The sequence below is a fragment of the Babylonia areolata genome, chromosome 21, assembly GCF_041734735.1.
Source record: "Babylonia areolata isolate BAREFJ2019XMU chromosome 21, ASM4173473v1, whole genome shotgun sequence".
NCBI classification, from domain to species: domain Eukaryota; kingdom Metazoa; phylum Mollusca; class Gastropoda; order Neogastropoda; family Buccinidae; genus Babylonia; species Babylonia areolata.
The window spans coordinates 54,617,671-54,643,302 of record NC_134896.1 but is presented as its reverse complement, the minus strand read 5'-3'; the positions used below and the strand labels follow the sequence as shown (position 1 = coordinate 54,643,302).

At 42.8% G+C, this 25,632-nt stretch overlaps 1 protein-coding gene across 1 annotated transcript in view; it reads right to left on the bottom strand.

Annotated features, from left to right (window-relative positions):
* Positions 1-25,632, bottom strand: part of LOC143296653 (uncharacterized) — a 68,802-nt gene that overhangs the window by 5,098 nt on the left and 38,072 nt on the right. The window contains exons 9-25 of the mRNA XM_076608683.1: positions 23,797-23,892; positions 17,487-17,618; positions 17,001-17,132; positions 16,533-16,664; positions 16,090-16,221; positions 15,223-15,354; positions 11,556-11,661; positions 10,937-11,073; positions 10,222-10,586; positions 9,919-10,006; positions 9,257-9,333; positions 8,635-8,671; positions 3,948-4,045; positions 3,216-3,344; positions 2,371-2,522; positions 1,296-1,431; positions 418-561 (exon numbers count right to left, since the gene is read on the bottom strand). Of these exons, the coding sequence (XP_076464798.1) occupies positions 418-561; positions 1,296-1,431; positions 2,371-2,522; positions 3,216-3,344; positions 3,948-4,045; positions 8,635-8,671; positions 9,257-9,333; positions 9,919-10,006; positions 10,222-10,586; positions 10,937-11,073; positions 11,556-11,661; positions 15,223-15,354; positions 16,090-16,221; positions 16,533-16,664; positions 17,001-17,132; positions 17,487-17,618; positions 23,797-23,892 (2,225 nt within the window). The remainder of the gene's footprint in view (positions 1-417; positions 562-1,295; positions 1,432-2,370; positions 2,523-3,215; positions 3,345-3,947; positions 4,046-8,634; positions 8,672-9,256; positions 9,334-9,918; positions 10,007-10,221; positions 10,587-10,936; positions 11,074-11,555; positions 11,662-15,222; positions 15,355-16,089; positions 16,222-16,532; positions 16,665-17,000; positions 17,133-17,486; positions 17,619-23,796; positions 23,893-25,632) is intronic.

Sequence of the window (25,632 nt, the reverse complement as noted above, 5' to 3'; positions counted from 1 at the left end):
AACAACATGATACCAGCTGTGAACACACTATTGGAAGGGGAAATAACGACATCAAAAGCTTCATTTAAAGGAGGAACAACCCGGTATCCTTTCATTAGTTGTCGGAAAGTATATCCAAGCCACAGAGCTCCACAAGGACTAAAGAGGCATTTTTACTACATACTGTCAGATACAGACAGCTCCAGCAGATTTTCTACTGAGTCACATTGATACATTATACTTAGGAAATCTTTCCAAACTTAACAGCACCAGCAGCACCCCTAGACAAAACAATAACTTTAAGTCTGTTCACCCTCGGCAATATTACAGCACCATCGAACCAAGATTCTCTGTATGTCTGTCTGCTGTGAGTTTGTCTGCCTGTCTGTATATCTGTTTGACTGTCTAGGTAAATGTTCATGTGTCAGTGTATCACACCTGAAACTCGGCATCGACACGTGGCTGAGGCAGGTCATGACGGATGGCGGAGGGAAAGACACGGTCAAAGGACGAGGTGTCCAGTCTGGAGTCACCGCTCATGTAGGCTTCCAGCACTGCCTCGTGCAGAAACTGGTACTGGTCCTGGCGTCACACACACACACACACACACACACACACACACACACACACACACACACACACACACACACACACACATACACACACATTAAACAAAAGAGATACCTAAGCCAAACTATTGGGAGTTTCTCATTTCTCTCCAGTCAGCAGCCAGGAGCAATTAGCAAGCCTGAAGAGCACTCCTCAGAGTAAAACAGCTGTCGCTTTCTTTGCATGCTAACCTTCCCTTTAAAGGAAATGAACAGAATAGCTGACATGAGGTTTAATAAGATAATCCTAAACTCATGCACACACACAAACACAAAACAACAACAGTAACTATACGGTAAGCCAGTACCTTGTTCTGCACCATGTAACACCTGTACGGTAACCAGTACCTTGTTCTGCACCATGTAACACCTGTACAGTAACCAGTACCTTGTTCTGCACCATGTAACACCTGTACGGTAAGCAGTACCTTGTTCTGCACCATGTAACACCTGCACGGTAACTAGTACCTTGTTCTGCACCATGTAACACCTGTACGGTAAGCAGTACCTTGTTCTGCACCATGTAACACCTGTACGGTAACCAGTACCTTGTTCTGCACCATGTAACACCTGTACGGTAACCAGTACCTTGTTCTGCACCATGTAACACCTGTATGGTAACCAGTACCTTGTTCTGCACCATGTAACACCTGTACGGTAACCAGTACCTTGTTCTGCACCATGTAACACCTGTACGGTAACCAGTACCTTGTTCTGCACCATGTAACACCTGTAGTTCCTCAGGTTGCTGACAGTGCCGTACACAGAGATCTCCTCTTCCCCTTCACTCTGGTCCATCAGGATGTCCAGGGCAATGTACGTCCCTGTTCGGCCCACGCCGGCACTGCACACCACGGCGTGTCACGGCATGAGATTTACATGGAACTCTTCAGATGCTTCAGATGCATTGAGTTGCTTAGCAAGTGAATGGATGAAGCAGTCAAATCAGACGACAGACAGACAGACAGAGACAGATAAACAGAGAGTTAAAATAGTCAAAATGAGAGAATGAGATGTGTGATGAGTAAGATGTTCTGTCTGTGGATTGATATTTCCGAACATAATTTATGTGGCACCATTGACAGTTTTACTGAGTTTTCTGAAAAAAAAGGAACCAAAAGATCAAAACTACGAAAAACGACAAAACTAGGAATTGGGCAGGCAAGGAAAATACTGATGTTGAATGAAAAGCAAACACTGTCTTCATGATCTGAGATAATTTATCAAGTGGAACACAGGGCTTCATGGAGACAGCGGTGAAGTGAGTGTGCCTAGTATCATGTGTGTTTCTGCAATCAGTCAGCAGTGGTCTGATACTGACGGGCTCTTTGGACAACACACACCACCAATCTTTTTCACTTTTCAGAAGCTGGAATGCGAAAGTTAAGAATGATCTGTATGCAGCCTGTAAACTACAACAGCCTGCTCCATACTGTTTCTTACGCTAGATTGAAGACATTTCTTCAGATCTGAACGGATTAGATATCAGAATTTCATTCTTCTGATCAGAGAACTTGTGTATTATAAGACCTTGCCTTGGGTTTCTGGTCTTCATATGGAATTGTCGTTCAAGCAGTTTTCTGAGTTGTGACATTCTTGGCGGATTGGTCAACACCTTGGTTGCCTCAAATGCCAATGGTGACCAGGACTCCAAGCCAGAATAAAGTTATTAATGTCATACTTTTAGAGGTGTGTTATGTTACAGTGGTCAATTTAGTAACCAGTTAGTAAAATTCAACAGCATAGAATGAGTTGTTTCCCCTCAACGTGTTTTACTGCCCACCTGCAGTGCACGACCAGGGGCGGGGCAGTGGACGTGCGTGGAGCACGTGCTCTGATGTAACGCCAGAAGTCAACGAGGGGGGTGGTGGTGGGGACATGGTGGTCCATCCACTTCACGTAGTGGTACTGCTTCACCTGCCGTTTCTCCTCGCTCTGTGCACACACACACACACACACACACACACACACACACACACATTCCCCATGCAAAGAAACAAGGAAAGCAAAGCCTTCAAAACTCCAGTGTGAATACCCACTTTATCCAAGACAGGAATTGTGAACACAAGGACATCGCAAAGACGATCACCTTGCATCAGATTTCAGTTGAACACTATGCTGTCCTTGATCTTTAACTTCTAACTTTCAATGTTGCAGGTGCTGTCGTTGTTTTGTTTTTGTTGTTGTTGTTGTTGTTTTCAAACCATAATCACTGACTGTATCAGGTTTGATGAAATGTCAAACCCATCCTCTATCACAAGTCATGTTCATGTTGTGACCTTAGACTTTTACACTTGACCATTACTCACTTTTTAGTTTTTGCTCTTACCATTGCTATTCCTTGTACTAATGATCGTTGACGAATGTATGCATGAACCGGTCTTTCTTGTACCTATAAGGATTTTCTGTGAATATCTGCAACGTGAAACTGACATCAGAGTTTCGAACTCTATTTTCAATAGGCATCAGGCATTTACCTTGCCAAGTACTAGAGAGAGACACACAGAGAGAGAGAGAGAGAGAGAGAGAGAGAGAGAGAGAGAGAGAAGTTTGCAACATTGTTACATATTAAATAATTGACCAATACAACAAAGGATGGGGGAATGGAGGAGGACGTGGGGGTTGTACCTGTGTTTTTCCCACACTGAAAATCCGGATGACAAAGTGAGCTCTCTCCTCCTCTTCAAGTCCCGTCACTTCCATGTGTCCTGTGCTGAGTGATTCCCCTTTAGCTGGCCAGTACTCGTGACACTTGGACTGAAACAGATCATGGTGTAAAACACCGAGAATAAAATCCAGAATTGTGTTGTAATCGTTGTGTGAGTAAGCCTCAGGTATCATCATCTGCAGGCATGCACTGGTTTAGTGTAGAGATATCAATGACCACTACTTTAAAACATGATGATAAAAAGAATAACATAAAGGCCCTCGTTTATGAGGCGGGATTTGTTTCGCGAAATACAAAAAAAAGAAAAAAAAAGACAACATAAGAAAAGAGATATCTGTCATTTGCAGTTGGATAAACAATAAATCGATGACTGGGAGAACATGAGCACAGAAAAAAAAGCTTTCGTGAATGATCATCAAGAATCTTTTTTTTAATTTTTGCAAAATGACGTATTTTGCTAGAGAGATGTTTTCCTAAGTAAGTTATATGGTCAGTCCAAGAGAGATCTTTGTCAATAAAGACACCCAAGATTTTATGTGATCCTACCTCTTCAATTCTGTTTACTCCTAGGAAAAGTGGCTTGAATATGTGTTTCGTCCTTTGTATTCTGTGTCGTGTTGTCATGTGTGTGTGTGTGTGTGTGTGTGTGTGTGTGTGTGTGTGTGTGTGTGACCAGCCCTGACAGAACTCACCCTGTTGCCCTCTTTGAGGTTGGTGAGCATCACGATGTCAGTGACCCCCTCCTGCCACACCATGCGCCAGAAATCGTCCTGGGTGTTGGACCTGGGGCCTGGGACATCATGAACAGCGAAATAATGTCACACACTGTCTGAGTCATGTATTACCTATTGTTTGTCAGGTCAGGTCATTAGATCTGCTACTGGTAACCTGTAATCCAGTACAACCTGTTCAGGGTCGGGTTGCCGACGACTAAACCGGCACTTCCACCGCTCCCTTCTGGGACTGGTGAGGCGGGTGGCTAGACACCCTTATGGAGATCCATAAAAGGGCGTCGGCTCAGGAGAGCCACCGACGGCCATCTAGCTCCACTGTGCTGTGTGCATGCCACACGCAGTTGGCCCCCGGGGTGTGTCTACCCATGTATGCGAAGTCTGGATCCGGCAGAATCTGCGGAAGAAACCTATCGGTTCAACGGAGAGGAAAGCGGTTACAGCAACGCACTGTGGAGTGCAAAGAGCAAGATGAGACACCGAAAGGATATCTTGGTCATCCACTGCATCCGTGCTCATCCTCCAGTCGTCTCGACTTAGTCTTGCTACTGGAAATTGGTGGACCCGGACGAGAGAGTGAGGTCGACGTTGCGCAACTCCTCTTCACTTTAAACAAACTCATCGCGCAAGTCATCAGTCATCCAAAATGACCTTTCATCCTTCATCATTTCATCACCCCCAAGTCCTGTGGCGACAGGCGAGCGACGAAACGACAGGTGTGGGTACACTGGCAGTCGCAGCCGCAGACCTGCACGCAGGCAGCTCAGGCCATAGGGTCGTTCTTCGTCGACAAGAGCAGCGATGGAGCTCGGCAGCCGTCTGAGCGTCTGAGCAGCCCTCTTTAGGAATGCACTGCTCACCTCCCTGGCATGAGGAAGGGGCTAGAAAAGGTGCCCTAAAAATTGCCTGCTCCATATCACCCTGGCCAGCATACCGCGGCTGGCGGGGACCCTACATCAGCGGTCGAAACAAAGAGAAAGAAAAGAAAAAAACAAGGATCGTTCCTCTCACCATTGGTGCTTGGAACATAAGGACTCTCCTGGACAGAGATAACGCGGACAGACCCCAAAGGAGAACGGCACTAGTTGCATCCGAACTCGCCAGATACAACATCGACATCGTAGCCTTGAGTGAGACTCGGCTTGCAGGCGAAGGCGAGCTCTGTGAACGGGGATCTGGTTACACCTTCTTCTGGAGTGGACGAGGAAGCGAAGAGCGACGTGAGACTGGCGTTGGTTTTGCAGTAAAAACAGCACTTGTCAGCAAGCTAGCTGGAATCCCAAAGGGAGTCAACGATAGGCTTATGACCATGAAACTCCCACTGGCATCTGGCCAGAAGCACCTCACCATTGTCAGTGCCTACGCCCCAACCATGACCAACCCGGATGAAGTGAAGGCGAAGTTCTACGAGGACCTTCACTCTGTCATTGCTGCCATCCCTAAAGCAGACAAGCTCATCATTCTTGGGGACTTCAATGCTAGAGTTGGCTCTGACTACATCTCCTGGGATGGAGTGATTGGAAAGCACGGTGTGGGCCACTGCAACCCAAATGGATTGCTTTTGCTTCATACCTGTGCAGAGCACGAACTGCTGATAACCAACACAGTTTTCTGCCTCCCTACCCGTAACAGGACGTCATGGATGCACCCTCGCTCAAAGCATTGGCATCTCATCGATTATGTCATCGTCAGGAAAAGGGATAGGCAAGATGTACGTGTAACAAAGACCATGTGCGGCGCCGAGTGTTGGACAGACCATCGTCTTGTAGTCTCGAAGCTGAATATTCGAATCTAACCCAAGAGACGCCCCCAAGGCCAGAAGGCTCCAAAACGGCTCAACATCGCTAAGCTGAAAAGCATCACCATCAAACAGTCCTTTGTGGTGCTGCTGGAAGATCGTCTGGAATCCGCCTCTCTGGACAACCAGAATGTGGAGTCTGACTGGAGGACCCTGCGTGAGCTGATCTATAGTACAGCTTCAGAGACCCTGGGACCCATGACTAGAAAGCACAAAGACTGGTTTGATGAAAACTGTGATGAAATCAAGCAGCTTCTGGATGAGAAACGCCGTCTGCATCATGCCCACCTGAGCAACCCAAAGTCCACATCAAAAAAGGATGCATACAATGCCATCCGCAGGACTGTTCAGCAAAAGTTACGCCAGATGCAGGATAAGTGGCTGAGTGACAAAGCTGATGAGATCCAGGGATATGCTGACAGGCACGATATGAAGAGGTTCTATGATGCCTTAAAAGAAGTCTACGGCCCCACATCCTCAGGATCATCCCCCCTCCTCAGTGCAGATGGGAATACCTTGATCACCGAGAAGGAGAACATTCTCGAACGATGGGCTGAGCACTTCAACAGTGTCTTAAATCGCCCTTCCTCCATAAATGATGAAGCCATAGACCGTCTCCTACAAGTCCCCACCAACGAAGCACTGGACGATCCGCCAACACTTCTTGAGACCCAGAAAGCAATCCGTCTGCTATCCAGTGGCAAAGCACCTGGCTCAGACTCCATACCAGCAGAGGTCTACAAGGATGGAGGCACTGTGCTGACTGAGAAGCTTCATCAGCTGTACTCACTCATGTGGAAAGAAGAGACGATCCCCCAGGATTTCAAAGATGCATCTATCATTCACTTGTACAAGCGAAAGGGGAACCGGCAAGCCTGTGATAACCATCGGGGCATTTCCTTGCTCTCCATCGCAGGCAAGATACTTGCCAGGATCCTACTTAACCGCCTCACAGCACACCTTGACCAAGGTCATTTGCCTGAGAGCCAATGTGGATTCCGGAAAGAGCGCGGAACCACTGACATGGTGTTTGCTGCAAGGCAGCTGCAAGAGAAATGTCAGGAGCAAAATGCTGATCTGTTCTCCACCTATGTCGACCTCACTAAAGCCTTCGACACCGTGAGTAGAGAGGCACTGTGGAAGATCATGGCCAATTACGGATGCCCTCGGAAATTTATTTCCTTGGTCAGCCAATTCCATGAAGGCATGCAGGCTCGAGTCCAGGACAATGGTGAAACATCTGCTCCTTTTGCTGTCACAAATGGTGTCAAGCAAGGCTGCGTCCTGGCTCCAACGCTGTTCAGCCTCAGGTTCTCTGCAGTGCTTACTGATGCCTTCAGAGATGGCGATGTTGGAATCGGCCTAAAGTACCGAACAGATGGCAAGCTGTTTAACCTCAGAAGGCTTCAAGCAAAAACGAAGGTCATGACAGACATCATCAGAGACTTTTTGTTTGCTGATGATTGTGCCCTCAACGCTGGATCTGAAGCTGACATGCAACTCAGCGTCGACAAGTTTGCCACTGCCAGCAGGAACTTCGGCCTTACCATCAGCACGAGGAAAACTGAAGTTCTCCATCAGCCAGCCCCAGGGAAACCCTACGTTGAGCCCAACATCACAGTCAACGGTCAGAGACTCAGTGCGGTGGAGCGGTTCACATACCTTGGCAGCACACTGTCACGAAATGCGACCATCGACGATGAAGTGAACGTCAGGATTGCAAGAGCAAGCGCAACTTTTGGTAGACTCAATGCAAATGTCTGGAACAGAAGAGGCATTAGTCTTGAGACCAAGCTAAAGGTCTACAGAGCATTAGTTCTCCCCACACTACTGTACGCCTGCGAAACTTGGACAGTGTACCAACGACATGCCAAGAAGCTGAACCACTTCCACACAACATGCCTAAGGAAGCTACTGAACATCAAGTGGCAAGACAAGACCCCAGACACAGAGGTGCTCGCAAAAGCCACCCTTCCCAGCATCTTCACCATCCTGATGCAGTCCCAGCTTCGCTGGGCTGGACACGTGGCGCGCATGCCAGACCATCGGCTGCCCAAAAGGCTCTTCTATGGCGAGCTGCAACAAGGGAAGAGATCACACGGAGGTCAGAAGAAGCGCTTCAGAGATACTCTGAAAGTCTCCCTGAAAGCGTTTGATATCAACCCTGACTCCTGGGAGGAATCTGCAGTGGACCGTGACAAATGGCGCGCTGCTGTGCACAAAGGCGCCAGGTTGTGCGAGGCCAACAGGACTGCTGCAGCTGTTGAGAAGAGGCAGGCCAGAAAGTCACGGGCAAACAAGCTCCCTGACAATGATATGCCTGTCTTTGTCTGCCCCAACTGTCAGCGAACATTTCGTGTGCAGATTGGACTATTCAGCCATCTGCGCACTCACAGATAGATTCATGAGCATCCTTCCCCCCACCCCACCACCACCCTCCCCCATCCCCCATCTGGATGACAACGATGGTCATCATCGATCTCGATGGACACACCACCACAGACATGGGGCATGGGATATTTATGTCATATATCGCGATATTTATTGTCTCTTTTACAGCCCTGCCGTGGCCATATGTTCTATTTGGTTTCATGTCTTTACGGTGAGGTGTGTAGGGGAAAATGATTATCATTGGAATGTATTCACAACATCACACCGCTGGTAAGTTGGTGTCAATTTAAAACGACTAACTAGACAGTCAAAGACCACGATAGTGAGAGAAAGAGAGTAGGAGAGAGAGAGGCAGGGCAGCCAGACAGATAGAGGCATAGCGAATAACAGAGAAAAACAGAGGCAAAGAGACGCATGAAAAAGAGGGAGACAGAGAGACAGAGGGAGACAGAGATGTACCTTGAGCTGCGATATACGCCTTGCCAGTCTTGTATCCCTGTTCAGAAATATGTTTTATTCATTCATGGCATCACTGGACAACAAGGTGCAAACTGACAGAGACCTAAAAAACCCAAAAAAAAACAAACAAACAAAAAAACACGCACACACAGAAAAAAATCTTATTTGGTTTAAAATTATCTTTCAAAGCCAATGTATCTTTCGTTTGGCTGTGGATATGAACTCATGAATAAAGAAAACCATGCAATGATATACTTCAGTCCACCACAGTGTTTACTCACATTCATATTCTTCATAATATAGCTGACATACACGAACGTCTTGAAATCCCTATTTCTTCGGGCATTTGTTAATTCATTTGTCTTTCGATGTGTCTTTCACTTTTACCTTCCAACCCGTTACATAACTCTCACACGTACCATTACCATGTAAATGCAAATGTAATATTGATGGATGCCTTAAACTTTCTGGTCAAAAGCCTCTCTGTTCCTTCCACCATCTCTGTGTGTGTGTCTCTCTGTGTGTCTCTCTCTGTGTGTCTGTGTCGGTCTGTCTGTCTCTCTCCCATACAGAAGGGGAGGAACTTGGTGAAAATCAAGTGGCGGGGAGGGACACACCTCACCTTGACAAAACTGGCGTTGATGTAATCTGAGGAATCGTCACCATCCACTTGTTCCAGCACCACGCGATTTCTGTCATCTGGACCAGTTAAAACAAACATTAATCATGACTTAGATTTACTGAGGCATTAATCCGATATAGTTTCCAGTGAATACAAGCTACTGCGGATTTGCGTCTTTGAAAAACAAGCACAAGGCTTCTTCCCAAGACAATGAAATATTAACTTGTTTTACAATATGCATGATGCCAGCAGTGTGAAATAATGTGCACGTGAGAAGAAAACCCACAGTTACGTGGTTTGTAATATTGCTCGATGTTTTCTTCTTCCATTTCTTCCGTGCACGTGGGCTACAACTCTCATCAGGTTGCATTCACATTTTAAGTCACTGGGTAGGTCATCAATCAATGTCTCATTTTAATTTAACGGATGTTAACGAAGGAGTCAGATCAATACAACCCAGTGTCAGCACACCCGAGTACAGGACAAGTTGGTGGTGCTAGGTCCAGTCAGCCACTCCACAGTCACGGATGCAGAGTTCAGCCATTCCTTTTGCAGACTTTCACTCATAAAATCTTTTTCTAACCATAATTAAACCAGTGGACAAAGAATTGGACGTTTTGCACGTGTCCCAACATGAGCACTGATCAACCTGAAATACTCACATGGGAGAACACTGCTGAAACGATTCTTGTAACGGTTCTCTTCTCTTTTTCCGTTTGTCAGAGGGAACCGTTTGAGACCAGCCATGAACTGAAACACGTCATTACATCACGAGTGTTAGACATTTGACATGTTGATTTTTTTGTTATTATCATCATTCTTTTATGATGTGTAAGACCATCAACATTTCTTAAAATCTGTTTCTTGCTTGCAGGAATGCACTTGTTAAATAGCTTCACACATGATATCATGATGATGTTCCACGTGTGCACAGCCGAAAAGTTGAAGCAAGTTGTCAGCCTTACCGGAAACTCCTCAGCGATCTTGCCCTCTCGCAGACTGCCCACAATGGTCTCCTGCAGCTGGTCAAGACGGATGACGCTGGTGCAGGACGGGTCGTTAGAGTAGATCTCCTCCTCCTGTCCGCTCCACGGAGCGTCCAGCTCTTCGTCTTCAGTCAGTGGCTCCGACCTGGGTGTGTGCACGTCGCTGGCTGCTCCGCTGTGCTGTGCGGGCGGGTCAGGGGCCGTGGGTGGGGAACCAGACGCCGAAGTCTGTGGCTGAAGGTCAACGTTCTGGTAAATGTCCTCTTTAGGTGGGGCAGATGTGTGTTGGGTGGCTGGCCTGCGCACTGGTTTTACCTGGGCTTTGGGCTTGGTATGCGATTCATCTGCGAGTAAAAAATTCAGTTACAGTTTTAGTAGATTCTTGACAGATTTGAAATATTAAAATAAAGAATAAAACCAATGATTTAGTTTACAATGGTGCCCAATCAATATATATTATATTCTTAAAAAAAAAAACAACAAGAAACAAACCAAAAAACAAAAACAAAACAAAAACAACAACAATAAACAAGAAAATAACCAATAGCAAAGACTTCATCGCTCACATGTCATTCCTACAGAATCACACACACACACACACACACTGAAGACACCTTGCAAATGGTGGCGTGCATGTATCTGCCTGTTGTATCACAAGGTGTGCGCATTTGTGTGCAGGCTTTGTGACCCCTACCTCCAGTGGCGATGACTGGAGCAAACCACAGTGGGGAGGAGCCAGCACGTTCCGGCTGTCCCAGTTCCACGCTGTTCTGTGCCGTGTTGCACGTGTTGGACTCCTGAGCACGTGACTTAGCGCTGTTTTGTTGCCTTCTGAAAAAAAAAAATCAACAGTGGCAATGAAATGTTTGGCCACCAAATGAAGGGATACACAATATTTGCAAACATTATGCTTTTGCCAGCTGCCAATTTTATTCATCAGTTTTTTTTCATCATCTGCTGTGTTGTAAAAGCAAGCATTGAGTCCAGTGAACTAATTTTCTACAATATCGTCGTAAGATAGGGAATATCCTCACAGTGGTGATTTCATTATTCTGAATAAACAAACTCTCATAGTGTATTACAATACAGCATGATACATAAATACTATGCATATATGTATGTACGCACACACACACACACACACACACACACACACACACACACACACACACATGTGTATATATATATATATATATATATATATATATATATATATATATATATACACACACACACACACACACACACACAGAGAGAGAGAGAGAGAGAGAGAGAGAGAGAGAGAGAGAGAGAGAGAGAGAGAGAGAACTTACCTTCTTATGAAGATAACGATGAGGACGACACTGAGAATGAGGACGATGACTGACACCACAGCACCAACAATCACAGGCGTGTTGTCTGTCATGGTGTCTGTAAGAGCTGTGGACACACACACTGAACTGCATCAACTACACACACAGAAGGCTGGTGTTACGGACAAAGTTGTCAGGGCTCTTATCAACATAATCGAACTGATATTTTGTTGCAAAGTATTTAAAGGTGGGTTTTACACTCAAATGCCTGCATTGATCAAAGCATTTTGAGAATCGTGAGATAGTATGGCTGTGAACATGGCTGGCAAAATTACCGGAACAAAACAACTGCCCTCAGACGATCTACTAACAAACAATGAGGCGGAGGGCTGTCCAGATTACAAATGACTGTTCTCACCCCCTGTACCCCTGTTTCAAAATGCTTCCCTCTATCCGGAAGTATAAAATGCCGCTTACGAAGAAAAGCATATTCAAATGATATTTCGTTCCTACAGCAGTATTGATTTCAGACGCCTCTTTGCACTGACAAAATTCAACTATCGTAGTTGACATAATTATTTGAAGATCTTGTTATTTACAAAATTTTGTGCATTTATGTGATAGATGAAGTAATTCTTTTAACATTTTCAAATGAAGTCTCAATCTGCGGTTTACTTCTTCTTAAACTTGCAATTTGGCCTTCCCCCCTATCACTTCATCTATTTCGTACCTCCACACACCCCTCCCCCCACACACACATCACCCTCACCTGTCCCTGATATATATACAGAGAGAGAGAGAGAGAGAGAGAGAGAGAGAGAGAGAGAGAGAGAGAGAGAGTTTAATTTTAAGATTAATACTTGTCAACTAATGTGTTTGTATGTCGAACCTTGGTGTTTGTATTAATAACAAACCTACTGTGATGATGATAGTGCAACGCCCTTCCTTCCCTCTCTCCCCACCCTCCAACTATGTTTGTTTGTGTGTGTTTTGATTTGATGATGGAACCAATGTCTCCACCTGTTTAGAATTACTATCTCTTAAAATAATTTTTCATTTTCTTTACCACGAGCAAGAAGGCAAATTCTATACTCATACAATAAAGTCATTGATTGATTGATTGGCTGATTGACTGATTGATAAAGCTGAAGGAAAAACCTGTTCTGAATCAGTTCTGTTGATTTACATACTCAGTCTGTATCTCACTGTGATTTCCCACTATTCCTACGCGCACATTGCTTTCAGAGATACATTCTCATACCCACATGTTCCATACCTGAGCACGTGTTTCCCTGATAGTTCTCCAGACAAGCTTCACATAGCCCTGTGTCCCTGGTACATTCATTGTTCAGACACTGGTACTGACAAAGGGCGTTACACAATGTTCCGTGGAAACCAGCTTTGCATTCTGTAATCTGTAATCAGAGTGTTTTAATATATATTGGATGTACTTTAAATAACACAGACCACATTCACTCTCTTATTACTGGTCTTGACGCTGGAGGCAAAATTCTTACTGCAAACCAGTTTGTAGGTTTAGAAGGATAGTTCTGCTGTTTTTGTTTTTAATAATGACAAACATTGTGTATCACTCATGTCGTTCAAAGAAGATAGAGTGTGGCAGGTCTTGTCTTCGAGTCTTCGAGTTACGTTAAACTATCTATAAAATGAATGTTGGAATCATTTGGGATATTAACTCTATTTCTTTCTTGTATCAATTGATGTTGTCCTTTGAGCTTCTTCACCTGATGTAAGGCAGATGTGCCTGTCAGTGTTCGTATAATAATGATAATGAATGGCATTTGAATAGCATTAATTCAGACTCAATGCGTATGCAATACAAATGATGTTCATTAAATATATCCTCTGACTTACAGTCGGATATTGTAGGAGGCTGACATTGCACATGTATGATAATACATATCTCTACAGTTCGCGCGGTAATTTGCATATATGTACTCAACGGTTTATCTTCCACATGTGCTATGATGGAGTAAGGTGTGATAACAGAGCCAGTTGAATGCAGTGCGATCATCATCATCATGGGTCTGTACTTGAGAGGCCGCACACCAAGGGAGACTTTCAATGAAATGAACGAGACTTAAGGGGAGGATGCCCCATCGTATGACGTAGGTACTGGCATCGTCAGTTCAAACATGGTCAGACATAGTCGGAAATGGCTCCCATTTCCGGGCGACTACAGTCCGCCATAAAGACACCATCCGTTGTGAAGGCCGCCTTTTTGGGGGGATTGCTGCATAATTGTTCACCAGCTAGCCCAAGATGCCAAGATTAGTGTAGAGTCTGTCTTTTTTGCACATGCGGAGGTTGCCTGCACTATGGATTCCCCAATTGTTCACACTTTCCAGAAGCAGGAACGTCACGTGCTCCCTGGCGCTTTTAGCCATGTACCCCGTAAGCCACGACTTCTTTGACAGATCAAGCATGGGTCCATCACTGTGACCCAGAGATTAAAGCCCAGTCAAAGCAACGGAAGCATTTTGACTCGCCACCACCAAAGAAGGTGCATTCCAACCCTCGGCGGACAAAGTCATACTCACGGTATTTTGGGAACAGCGCGGAGTTGTCATTATGAATTTCCTGGCAAAGGGTACCACAATTACTGGGTATACTACTCTTTATTGCTGCGGAAATTGCGGGAGGCCATCAACCCGAGAGGCGTGGCATACTGACCAAAGTTGTTGGCCTCCTGCAAGGAAATAACCCGGTTTACAACTTGCATGTTGCCCACACGGAAGCAATGTCCTGCGGCTATGAAATCCTTCCTCAGCCCCTAACTCTCCCGACCTCACACCATCTGACTTCCACCTCTTTCCAGCCATGAAGTCATTTTTGAAAGGCAAGCGCTTTTCAGACAATGAAACGCTTTTTTCCGAGGTCAGGTCGTGGCTTCTGGTGCAACCTGCAGACTTCTACGGGCAAGGTCTTAACAGCTGCGTAAAGCGATGGGAGAGGTGTGTCACCCTTAGTTGTATCTATGTAGAGAAAGGCTAATAAAAAGACTAATAACTGTGCTAAGTTTCGTTCCTTTCAGTACATGGGAAGTGGGTCAGGGGAAATTGTTTAATGAACACCCCTCGTAACAATATTTAGAGAGGGTTGATTTATTATCTTTTGTAATTCTTTGTTTTTTTCCAGCTTTTTTCCTGAAATCACCATTAAACCCTTGTTCTGCCTATACCGTTCCCTCCCTCCCTATTTTCTGTATGATCGCATTTAAAGCTTCATATTTAATCATGTGGAGTGTGTGACGATATGCATGTCTGTTTATGCGTGTGGGTTTCTGATTGTGTGTGAGCGTGTGAGTGATGGTGAGAATGCTTTAGATGATTGATGACTAGTTCCTTTTGGGGACATATTTTAATTACAGCCAAACAATTTATGCCGAAGTTTATCGGCACTATGTTGGTATCTCTCGTAGCCCCCCTAGCAAAAGGGTATTTCTGCCAATGGCAAGGAAACCAGTGTCGGTGTCTGTGTCAGTGCCAGTCTCTCGACCCCCACCCCACCCCCCTTCCCCTTCTTTTTCTCTCTTGATTTGATCTATCCACATCTCTTTCTGTATCGATAGCACATACTTACATACAGACACACACACCCATTCAGCCCCCCCTTACCCCGCCACCCACACACACTCATACATTGTAAAGAATATAAGACAACATACCAGAGCACGTGTTTCCCTGGTAGTTCTCCAGACAAGCTTCACACAGTCCTGTGTCCCTGGTACATTCATTGTTCAGACACTGGTGCTGACACTGGATGTTACAGGATGCTCCGTAGAAACCAGCTTTACATTCTGGAATCAGGGTGTACAGTGCCAGCGAACCACAGGTTTTGGATGTATTGTCGATGGAAACATTCTATTAGGCTCGTGTATTATATATATTGTTCATTTACTTTTTCTTCATTATTGATTTTAACGAAAGCAATGCATGGATCTCTCTCTCTGTCTCTGTCTCTGTCGCTCTCTGTCTCTCTCTCTCTTCGGAATATCTACGAAAGTTGAACACAAAGTAGAGCATGTCTACGTCTAAAGAACACGATTTATATGGAAATAGGCTGAATTCATAGAAGTGAACGTTTCTTGCCTGTCCAACTTCTTAACTGAGATAGCATGTGACAATCAGAAAACAAACATCAGCGTTTTCTGTGGACAGTGATACTTCCGCTGTTTCGGTGAGGTTGTTTTGTCTGAAGACGACCAATGTGTTCTGGTTGCTGAAATATCTGAAAGGTTCTGGTGTTGTGAGTAAGTCAAAAACAGAGATCTGGCAAAATGGTAAAGATGTAAAAACTGCCATTTCATTTTATAGGTATAACCAATTTTCATGCTTTTAATTTTGAAAAAGGTGAATAGCAATAACCATTTGTGATCCACATTGCGTAAAGCCAACAACTAATTAACGCCTCTTTCTCTCTCTCCAAACAACACAGAATGTGCGTGTGCGCGCGCACAAACACACACACACACAGACACACACACAGACACACACACACACACACACACACACACTGCAACAAGACAACATACCAGAACACGTGTTTCCTCTGTAGTTACCAGGACATTCTTCACACAGTCCTGAGTCTTCGTTACATTCATTGTTCAGACAATGGTGCTGACACCCGAGGTTACAGGATGGTCCGTAGAAACCGGCTTTACATTCTGAAATCAGGGTGTACAGCACCAGTGAACCACAGGTCTTTGGATTACTGTAGTGGAAAACATTTCTTTAGGAAAGCGGCGCATATGTATTAATCTACTTCTCTCTCTCTCTCTCTCTCTCTCTCTCTCTCTCTCTGTGTGTGTGTGTGTGTGTGTGTGTGTGTGTGTGTGTGTGTGTGTGGCAGGGGTGTTTCTCACTCTTACCCATTCGCCTATAGTATGCCAATAGCATTTCTCTTGGACAATGCTCTAGAACACAACATTCTCACTCCCGTTCTGAAATTCACAAGTAATTGAACAACACAACATACCAGAGCACGTGTTTCCTCCGTAGTTACCAGGACATTCTTCACACAGTCCTGAGTCCTTGTTACATTCATTGTTCAGACACTGGTGCGGACACTGGAGGCTACAGGATGCTCCGTAGAAATTGAGTTTACATTCTGAAATCAGGATATACAGCACCAGTGAACCACAGGTCATGAATGTATTGTAGTGGGAAACATTTCATTAGGAAAGTGGCGTGTATACATGAATCAATTTACTTTTTTTTAAGAAAGAAAAACCTGCATATTTCTAATAAAATGAATTCTCTGTCTCTCTCTCTCTCTCTTTGAATGCCCAAACTACAGTGACCTTAGGCTAAAATACTGCATAAAATGAGATCAGCAGTGGCAAAGTATTTTGAATTGCGGACTCAACAGTAAAATAAATCTTTCAAAGTTTCTTTTTTTTCCCGGCTTAAAAGCTCAGAGACACAATGGAACAAGACAACATACCAGAGCACGTGTTTCCTTGGTAGTTACCAGGACATTCTTCACACAGTCCTGAGACCTTGTTACATGCATTATTCAGACACTGGTGCTGACACTGGAGGTTACAGGATGGTCCATAGAAACCAGCTTTACATTCTGAAATCAGGGTGTACAGCACCAGTGAACCACAGGTCTTGGATTTATTGTACTGGAAAACATTTTATAAGAAAGTGGCGTACATACATGAATTAATTTACATTTTTTCAGAAAGAAACACATGCACATTTCTAATAAAATAACTCTGTCTCCCCGTCTCTGTCTCTCTTTGTCTCTTTCTCTCTCTCTCTGAATGCCCAAACTACAGTGGCGCATCTGTATTAACTTACTTTTTTAAGAAAGAAAAACATGTAATTTTTAATAGATCAGTTTACTAGAACACTAGACTAAATGCTTTTTTTTGTTTTTTTTTGTTTTTGTTTGTTTCACAAGTAATGGAACAACACAACATACCAGAGCACATGTTTCCTTGGTAGTTACCAGGACATTCTTCACACAGTCCTGAGTCCTTGATACATTCATTGTTCAGACACTGGTGCTGACACTTGAGGTTACAGGATGGTCCGTAGAAACTGGCTTTACATTCTGAAATCAGGGTATACAGCACCAGTGAACCATAGGTCTTGGATTTATTGTAGTGGAAAACATTTTATAATAACGTGGCGTATATACATGAATTAATTTCCTTTTTTCAAGAAAGAAAAGCATGCTTATTTCTAATAAAAGGAATCTCTCTCTCTCTCTCTCTCTCTCTGAATGTCCCTTTTTCAAGACAGGTATGGCAAGGAGTAAGGATGGTATTGGTGTGTTTAAAACTAATTACGATCAGGATACAGTAAGATCAGTGGCAAATTGCATGGGTGAAGCCTGTAGTAATCGAAAGATGTGTAATACATATTAACAGTTGTATTATGAAGACATAAAATATAATTATTTTCGTTTTCATGAATCTTTCTTTCTTTTACTTGAAAAAAATGGAAGGCTGACAGTCAGTTTATCTAACCCCAATGACAAATACATTATTTTTCTTTGTTGTTTTTGTTGTTGTTCTTGTTGTTCCACTTTCTTGCCTCACCACCACTGTCCACGCAGCTAATGACATAAAACATTACAGTGTTAACTGTTCTCACATTCTCCACATTCTCACTCCCGTTCTGAAATTAACAAGTAATGGAACAACAGAACATACCAGAGCACGTGTTTCCTTGGTAGTTACCAGGACAAGCTTCACACAGTCCTGAGTCCTTGTTACATTCATTGTTCAGACACTGGTGCTGACACTGGAAGTTACAGGATGGTCCGTAGAAACTGGCTTTACATTCTGAAGTCAGGGTATACAGCACCAGTGAACCACAGGTCTTGGATTTATTGTAGTGGAAAACATTTTATAAGAAAGTGGCGTATATGTATTATTCTATTTTCTTCTGTGTGTGTGTGTGTGTGTGTGTGTGTGTGTGTTTGGCGGGAGTGCTTCTGTCTCTTACCGATTCGCCTATAGTATGCCAATAGCATTTCTCTTGCACAATGCTCAAGAAAACAACATTCTCACTCACGTTCTGAAATTCTCAAGTAACGGAACAACACAACCTACCAGAGCACGTGTTTCCTCCGAAGTTACCAGGACATTCTTCACACAGTCCTGTGTCCTTGATACATTCACTGTTCAGACACTGGTGTGGACACCGGAGGTTACAGGATGGTCCGTAGAAACCGGCTTTACATTCTGAAATCAGGACGTACAGCACCACTGAACCACAGGTCTTGGATTTATTGTAGTGGGAAACAGTTTATAAGAAAGTGGCGTGTATACATGAAATAATTTACTTTTTTCAAGAAAGAAAAACATGCTTATTTCTAATAAAAGGAATCTCTCTCTCTCTCTCTCTCTCTGAATGTCCCTTTTTCAAGACAGGTATGGCAAGGAGTAAGGATGGTATTGGTGTGTTTAAAACTAATTACGATCAGGATACAGTAAGATCAGTGGCAAATTGCATGGGTGAAGCCTGTAGTAATCGAAAGATGTGTAATACATATGAACAGTTTTATTATGAAGACATAAAATATAATTATTTTCGTTTTCATGAATCTTTCTTTCTTTTACTTGAAAAAAATGGAAGGCTGACAGTCAGTTTATCTAACCCCAATGACAAATACATTATTTTTCTTTGTTCTATTTTCTTTGTTGTTCTTGTTGTTCCACTTTCTTGCCTCACCACTACTGTCCACGCAGCTAATGACATAAAACATTACAGTGTTAAATGTTCTCATATTCTCCACATTCTCACTCCCGTTCTGAAATTCACAAGTAATGGAACAACACAACATACCAGAGCACGTGTTTCCTTGGTAGTTACCAGGACAAGCTTCACACAGTCCTGAGTCCTTGTTACATTCATTGTTCAGACACTGGTGCTGACACTGGAAGTTACAGGATGGTCCGTAGAAACCAGCTTTACATTCTGAAATCAGGATGTACAGCACCAGTGAACCACAGGTCTTGGATTTATTGTAGTGGAATACATTTTATAAGAAAGTGGCGTATATGTATTATTCTATTTTCTTCTGTGTGTGTGTGTGTGTGTGTGTGTGTGTGTGTGTGTGTGTGTGTGTGTGTGTGTGTGTTTGGCGGGAGTGCTTCTGTCTCTTACCGATTCGCCTATAGTATGCCAATAGCATTTCTCTTGCACAATGCTCAAGAAAACAACATTCTCACTCACGTTCTGAAATTCTCAAGTAACGGAACAACACAACCTACCAGAGCACGTGTTTCCTCCGAAGTTACCAGGACATTCTTCACACAGTCCTGTGTCCTTGATACATTCACTGTTCAGACACTGGTGTGGACACCGGAGGTTACAGGATGGTCCGTAGAAACTGGCTTTACATTCTGAAATCAGGACGTACAGCACCACTGAACCACAGGTCTTGGATTTATTGTAGTGGAAAACATTTTATAAGAAAGTGAATTAATTTACTATTCTTAAGAAGGAAAAACATGCACATTTCTAATGAAATAACTCTCTCTCTCTCTCTCTCTCTCTCTCTCTCTGAATGCCCAAACTATAGTGGCGCATATGTATTAACTTACTTTCTTTAAGAAAGAAAAAACATGTATTTTTTAATAGATCAGTTTATTGGACCATAATGCTAAATGCGTTTTTGTTTGTTTGTTTGTTTGTTTGTTTGTTTGTTGTTGTTGTCCTTTTTTGTTTGTTTGTTGTTTTTTGTTGTTGCTTGCGTTTCTGTAGTTGTTGTTCCATTATAGTTCAATCTTTCACCACTGATTTCCACTCCGCGTCACTGGGACTGTACAGCTGATAACATTAAACAATGCAGTGTTCAGTGTTCTTACATTCGTGATATTCTCACTTCCGTTCTGAAATTCACAAGTAATGGAACAAGACAACATACCAGAGCACGTGTTTCCTCCGTAGTTACCAGGACATTCTTCACACAGTCCTGAGTCCTTGTTACATTCATTGTTCAGACACTAAAAGCTCATGAATCATATTTATGTACCAGAACTAGCTAAGGAACGACAATGATCAATTATATTTTGCCATTGCCTTATCTAAATGTCTTCACAATGATGATCCCTAACTGATAAAGTGAGGGCGAAATATGTATTTATTTATTTATTTATTTATGCATTTATGCATTTTTGCGCCTGTATGGATGTTATGTTTGCCGCGGGTCACAGGCCTGAATGCCTAAAATCGTAATCCTTGAATAAAAAACGTTTTGAGTTCTGAGTTGTAAGTGCTCTATTTCAAATCTAGACTCAAAACACCAAGGTGATTTTATACTGGCCCATCCACATTCCCCTTGTCCAATGTGTAGGTTGCAAAGGGAGGGTGGTTGCAAAGGGAGGATGAAGTGAATTAATATTTGCCTGTAAGGCAATGGTTCGTAAAAAAAATGTCCCATTTTCAAGACAGGTATGGCAAGGAGTAAGGATGGTATTGGTGTGTTTAAAATTAATTACGATCAGGATACAGTCAGATCAATGGCAAAGTGCATGGATGAAGCCTGTAGTAATCAAAAGATGTGTAATACATATTAACAGTTTTATTACGAAGATAGAAAATATAATTATTTTCGTTTTCATGAATCTTTCTTTCTTTTACTTGAAACAATGGAAGGTTGACAGTCAGTTTATCTAACCCCAATGACAAATACATTATTTTTCTTTGTTCTATTTTCTTTGTTGTTTTTGTTACTGTTCTTGTTGTTCCACTTTCTTGCCTCACCACCACTGTCCACGCAGCTAATGACATAAAACATTGCAGTGCTCACTGTTCTCACATTCTCGACATTCTCACTCACGTTCTGAAATTCACAAGTAATGGAACAACACAACATACCAGAACACGTGTTTCCTCCGTAGTTACCAGGACATTCTTCACACAGTCCTGAGTCCTTGTTACATTCATTGTTCAGACACTGGTGCTGACACTGGAGGTTACAGGATGGTCCGTAGAAACCAGCTTTACATTCTGAAATCAGGATATACAGCACCAGTGAACCACAGGTCTTGGGTTTATTGTAGTGGAATACAGTTTATAAGAAAGTGGCGTATATGCATGAATTAATTTACTATTTTAAGAAAGAAAAAACATGCATATTTCTAATAAGATAAGCTCTTTCTCTCTCTTTCTCTCTCTCTCTCTCCCTGAATGCCCAAACTACAGTGGCGCATATGTATAAACTCACTTTTTTTAAGAAAGAAAAACATGTATTTTGTTAACAGAATAAAGTTCTCTCTCTCTCTCTCTCTCTCTCTCTCTCTCTCTCTCTCTCTCTCTCTCTCTCTCTCTCTGTGTGTGTGTGTGTGTCAAAACGATAACTTAAGTCGCCAAGCTGGCAAATTCATTTTCCATGCTGTAAGAAGGAGACAACAAATCAATGCAAGTTAACGGATTTTATCAATACCGCCCCGAAAAATGTGTTTCTCGTATTTTCATTGAACTTTGAATGCCAATGCTATTGGTAATTTAGAATGTATGCCGTGCAGTGAATTAACATTATACTCTATCTTGAAAATGACCGCATACTTTATAAGAAAAAAAAATTAGTCCGTATATACTGTGTTTAAAATGAAGTCACTTCATAGTCTGTAAATGAACTGCTGGATTACCCATTTCCTCTTCCACCATCCCTTTTCCCCCATCCCTCTTTCCCCATCCATCTTCATTTTCCCCAATGTGTATATATGCCTATGGCCGAAACACATTAAATTATCTGAATCTGAATCTCTCTCTCTCTGTCTTTCAGATTTAGACTCAAAACACATGGTTTAAACGCACTTCCAAGGTAGTTTTATACCCACTCTCTCCTTTCCCGATGTGTTCTTTACAAAGGGAGGATGAAATGGAATTTTATTTGACTGAAAGGCATTTGATATGGTTCGTTAAAATGTCTCATTTTAAAAACAAGTATGTCAGGGATTAAGGATGGTATTGGTGTGTTGAGAATAGATTACGATGAGGATACATTCAGATCAATGGCGAAGTAGAATGCCGAAGCCTGTAGTATTCCAAAGATGAGTAATACATGTTGATAGTTCAGTTCCGCTGATAGAATGAGTTTCGTTTTCATGAAACTTTATTTTGCTTTAAAAACATGAAAGGTCAATAGTCAGTTTAATAGACCCGGGTGTCAAATCTTTTTTTTTTTTTTTTAAATTTGCTTGTTTGTTTTCTGTTTTGTTGTTGTTGTTTTTTGTTGTTGTTTTTTTGTTGTTGTTGCTGTTGTTCTTTTTTGCTTGTTTGTTGTTTTTGTTGTTGCTGGCGTTGCTGTTGTTGTTCCATTTTATTTCATTCTTTCACCACAGATTTCCATTCCGTGTCACTGGGACTGTACAGCTGATGACATTAAACAATGCAGTGTTCAGTGTTCTCACATTCTTGACATTCTCACTTGAGTTCTGAAATTCACAAGGACTGCAACAAGACAACATACCAGCGCACGTGTCTCCTTGGTAGTTACCAGAACATTCTTCACACAGTCCTGAGTCCTTGTTACATTCATTGTTCAGACACTGGTGCTGACACTGAAGGTTACAGGATGGTCCGTAGAAACTGGCTTTACATTCTGGATGTACAGCACCAGTGAAACAAAGGGCTTTGGATTACTGTAGTTGGAAATATTTTATTAGGAAATCAGCTCATATGTGATATATAGTAATCATTTACTTTTTTGTTTCTTTCTATTTAAAGTAAGCGAGGACTGCTTTTTTCAAATAAAGTTCTCTCTCTCTCTCTCTCTCTCTCTCTCTCTCTCTCTGTCTCTGTCTCTGTCTCTCTCTCTCTCTCTCTCTCTTATTAGATTAGATTTAATCATGTCAACGAGAAATGACAATGTCAAATGTGGAATTATTTATCTATAAACTACTAACTCAATATTTGTATAACATAGGTTTTAACATATATTATGTTATGTCCATTCTATACATAGCAATGTGGTTTTGTGTATGTTGCTTTAATAATTCAATTGTTATCAAGATAATATTGTGTTCTTACTGCCCTTTAGACAATGGCAAAGACCTAATCTAAATAAAAGGTTTGTATGCATATTCTCTCTCTCTCTCTCTCTCTCTCTCTCTCTCTGTGTGTGTGTGTGTGTGTGTGTGTGTGTGTGTGTGTGTGTGTGTGTGTGTGTGTATCTGTGAGCACGCCAACTTGAGCACATTTTGCTTCTGAAGCAGATGCCATGTATTGATTTCATGAAATTTGAGTACAATGAATCTAATAACAACAGTTACCTGAACAGTTTCCTGTCTGACGATCACACACGGCGTCCTCACATCCTACAGAACAGGCAGTGTTGCACTGCTTCCCGTACCACCCAGCCTGACAGTCTGCACACAGCACATCACACATGGTCAGCAGTAAACTTATTTTTCTACTTCAGTTACATACAGGTCATAGAGCACAGCTTTTCTTTTTCTTCATTTTCTGTCTGTTTTGTTTTGGTTGTTCAACATGCCTTCTTCAGTGACGATTCCTCAACATACACTAGTTATGAAGGGTTTTTGTGTTTTCTAAACATGGACATTTGGACTTTTATTTTGATGTGCATTGAATTTAATGTCATGTCAGGGCTTTTAATGGCATTTAACTGTGTGATCCTTGTCTTCCCATTTGAAACTATAGCATACCCAAAACCGGAGTATGGCTACCTACATGATGGGGTAAAAACAGTCATACACGTAAAAGCCCACTTGTATGCATACGAGTGAATGTGAGAGTTGCAGTCCACGAACGAAGAAGAAGAACCCGTAGCTTGCTCAGCCCTGGGTAGAAAATGGCCATGGATCGAAAAATCCCACAATGCTTTCTTCTAAAAGGGGTCAAACCGCTTCCTCCCGGCTGTCAGTCTGTGACATTTACCACTTCGCCACAGTGGCTGGAGGGCAAAGTGGTTTTTAGTCTATGTGTTGCCACGAAGAATATTCTACTGATTTTGCAAATCACATTACTGTATCAACATCGATAAACCTATCATGAACTTTTTGCAAGTGAGCGAGCAAGAGAGAGAGCGACAGAGACAAAGAGAGACACAGATAGAGACAGAGAGAGATATTTAGTTTTATCATACATCAGCCGTGTGTGTGTGTGTGTGTGTGAGAGAGAGAGAGAGAGAGAGAGAGAGAGAGAGACAGAGACAGACAGAGACAGAGAGAGAGACACAGAGAGAGAGGGGGAGAAAGAGAGAGAGAGACAGAGACAGAGAGAGAGAGAGAACGATGACGATAACGATGTTTTATTCAAGAAAGGTCAAAGCCCCATTTGATAGGGTTGCACATAAGTATGACACTTTTTAGATAATACTGCGCACATAAACATTATGCATGTAATTCATGAATACTGTATATTTCAACAATATAATATCAGCTCATAATGTGTCTCCTCTGAAATGATTTATACAGAAACACTGACAAGAGTAATGTTAGTCTAGACGAGGTTGGTCTGTTAAAATACTTGGGAGGAATGAACATTCTTCGAAGGTCATCTGAGAGAGAGAGAGAGAGAGAGAGAGAGAGAGAGAGAGAGAGAGAGAGAGAGAGAGAGAGAGGCTCATCTTCCTCACAGACCACAAAACAAACGAAGATGTCAGGAAAACCATCAGTCAGCACGTCGGTCGGTATGCAGACCTACTGAAATGAGATGGCATGTCTACGTGACGAGATCTGATGGGAACAGTGCAGGGGAACAGGAGTCTTGAAAAAGGGGAAAAGGGAAAAGGAGACGAGACAGACATTGCAAGAGGTGGGCAGACAATATCACTGAGTGGACAGAGAAGAACTTTTCGGAAACTCAGGCCCTATCCCATGACTGCCAAAATTGGATTACGTTGCAGTGCCCCCATGACCAAACCAGGTTTCGGGACCAGTGACAGTGACAGTGACAGTGACAAATATATCGGCTGCGTGAAGCAGACAGAGACAGAGACAGGCATATAGACAAAACGACAGACAAAAAGACATAGACAAAGGCAGAGAAACAGAAAAATGTACGTTTTATGTGTCCGCTTTTGTTACACACCCCAGATTTGCAGTTCACACAGATTTAGTGTGAGACCGCCCTGTTCGTTCCCG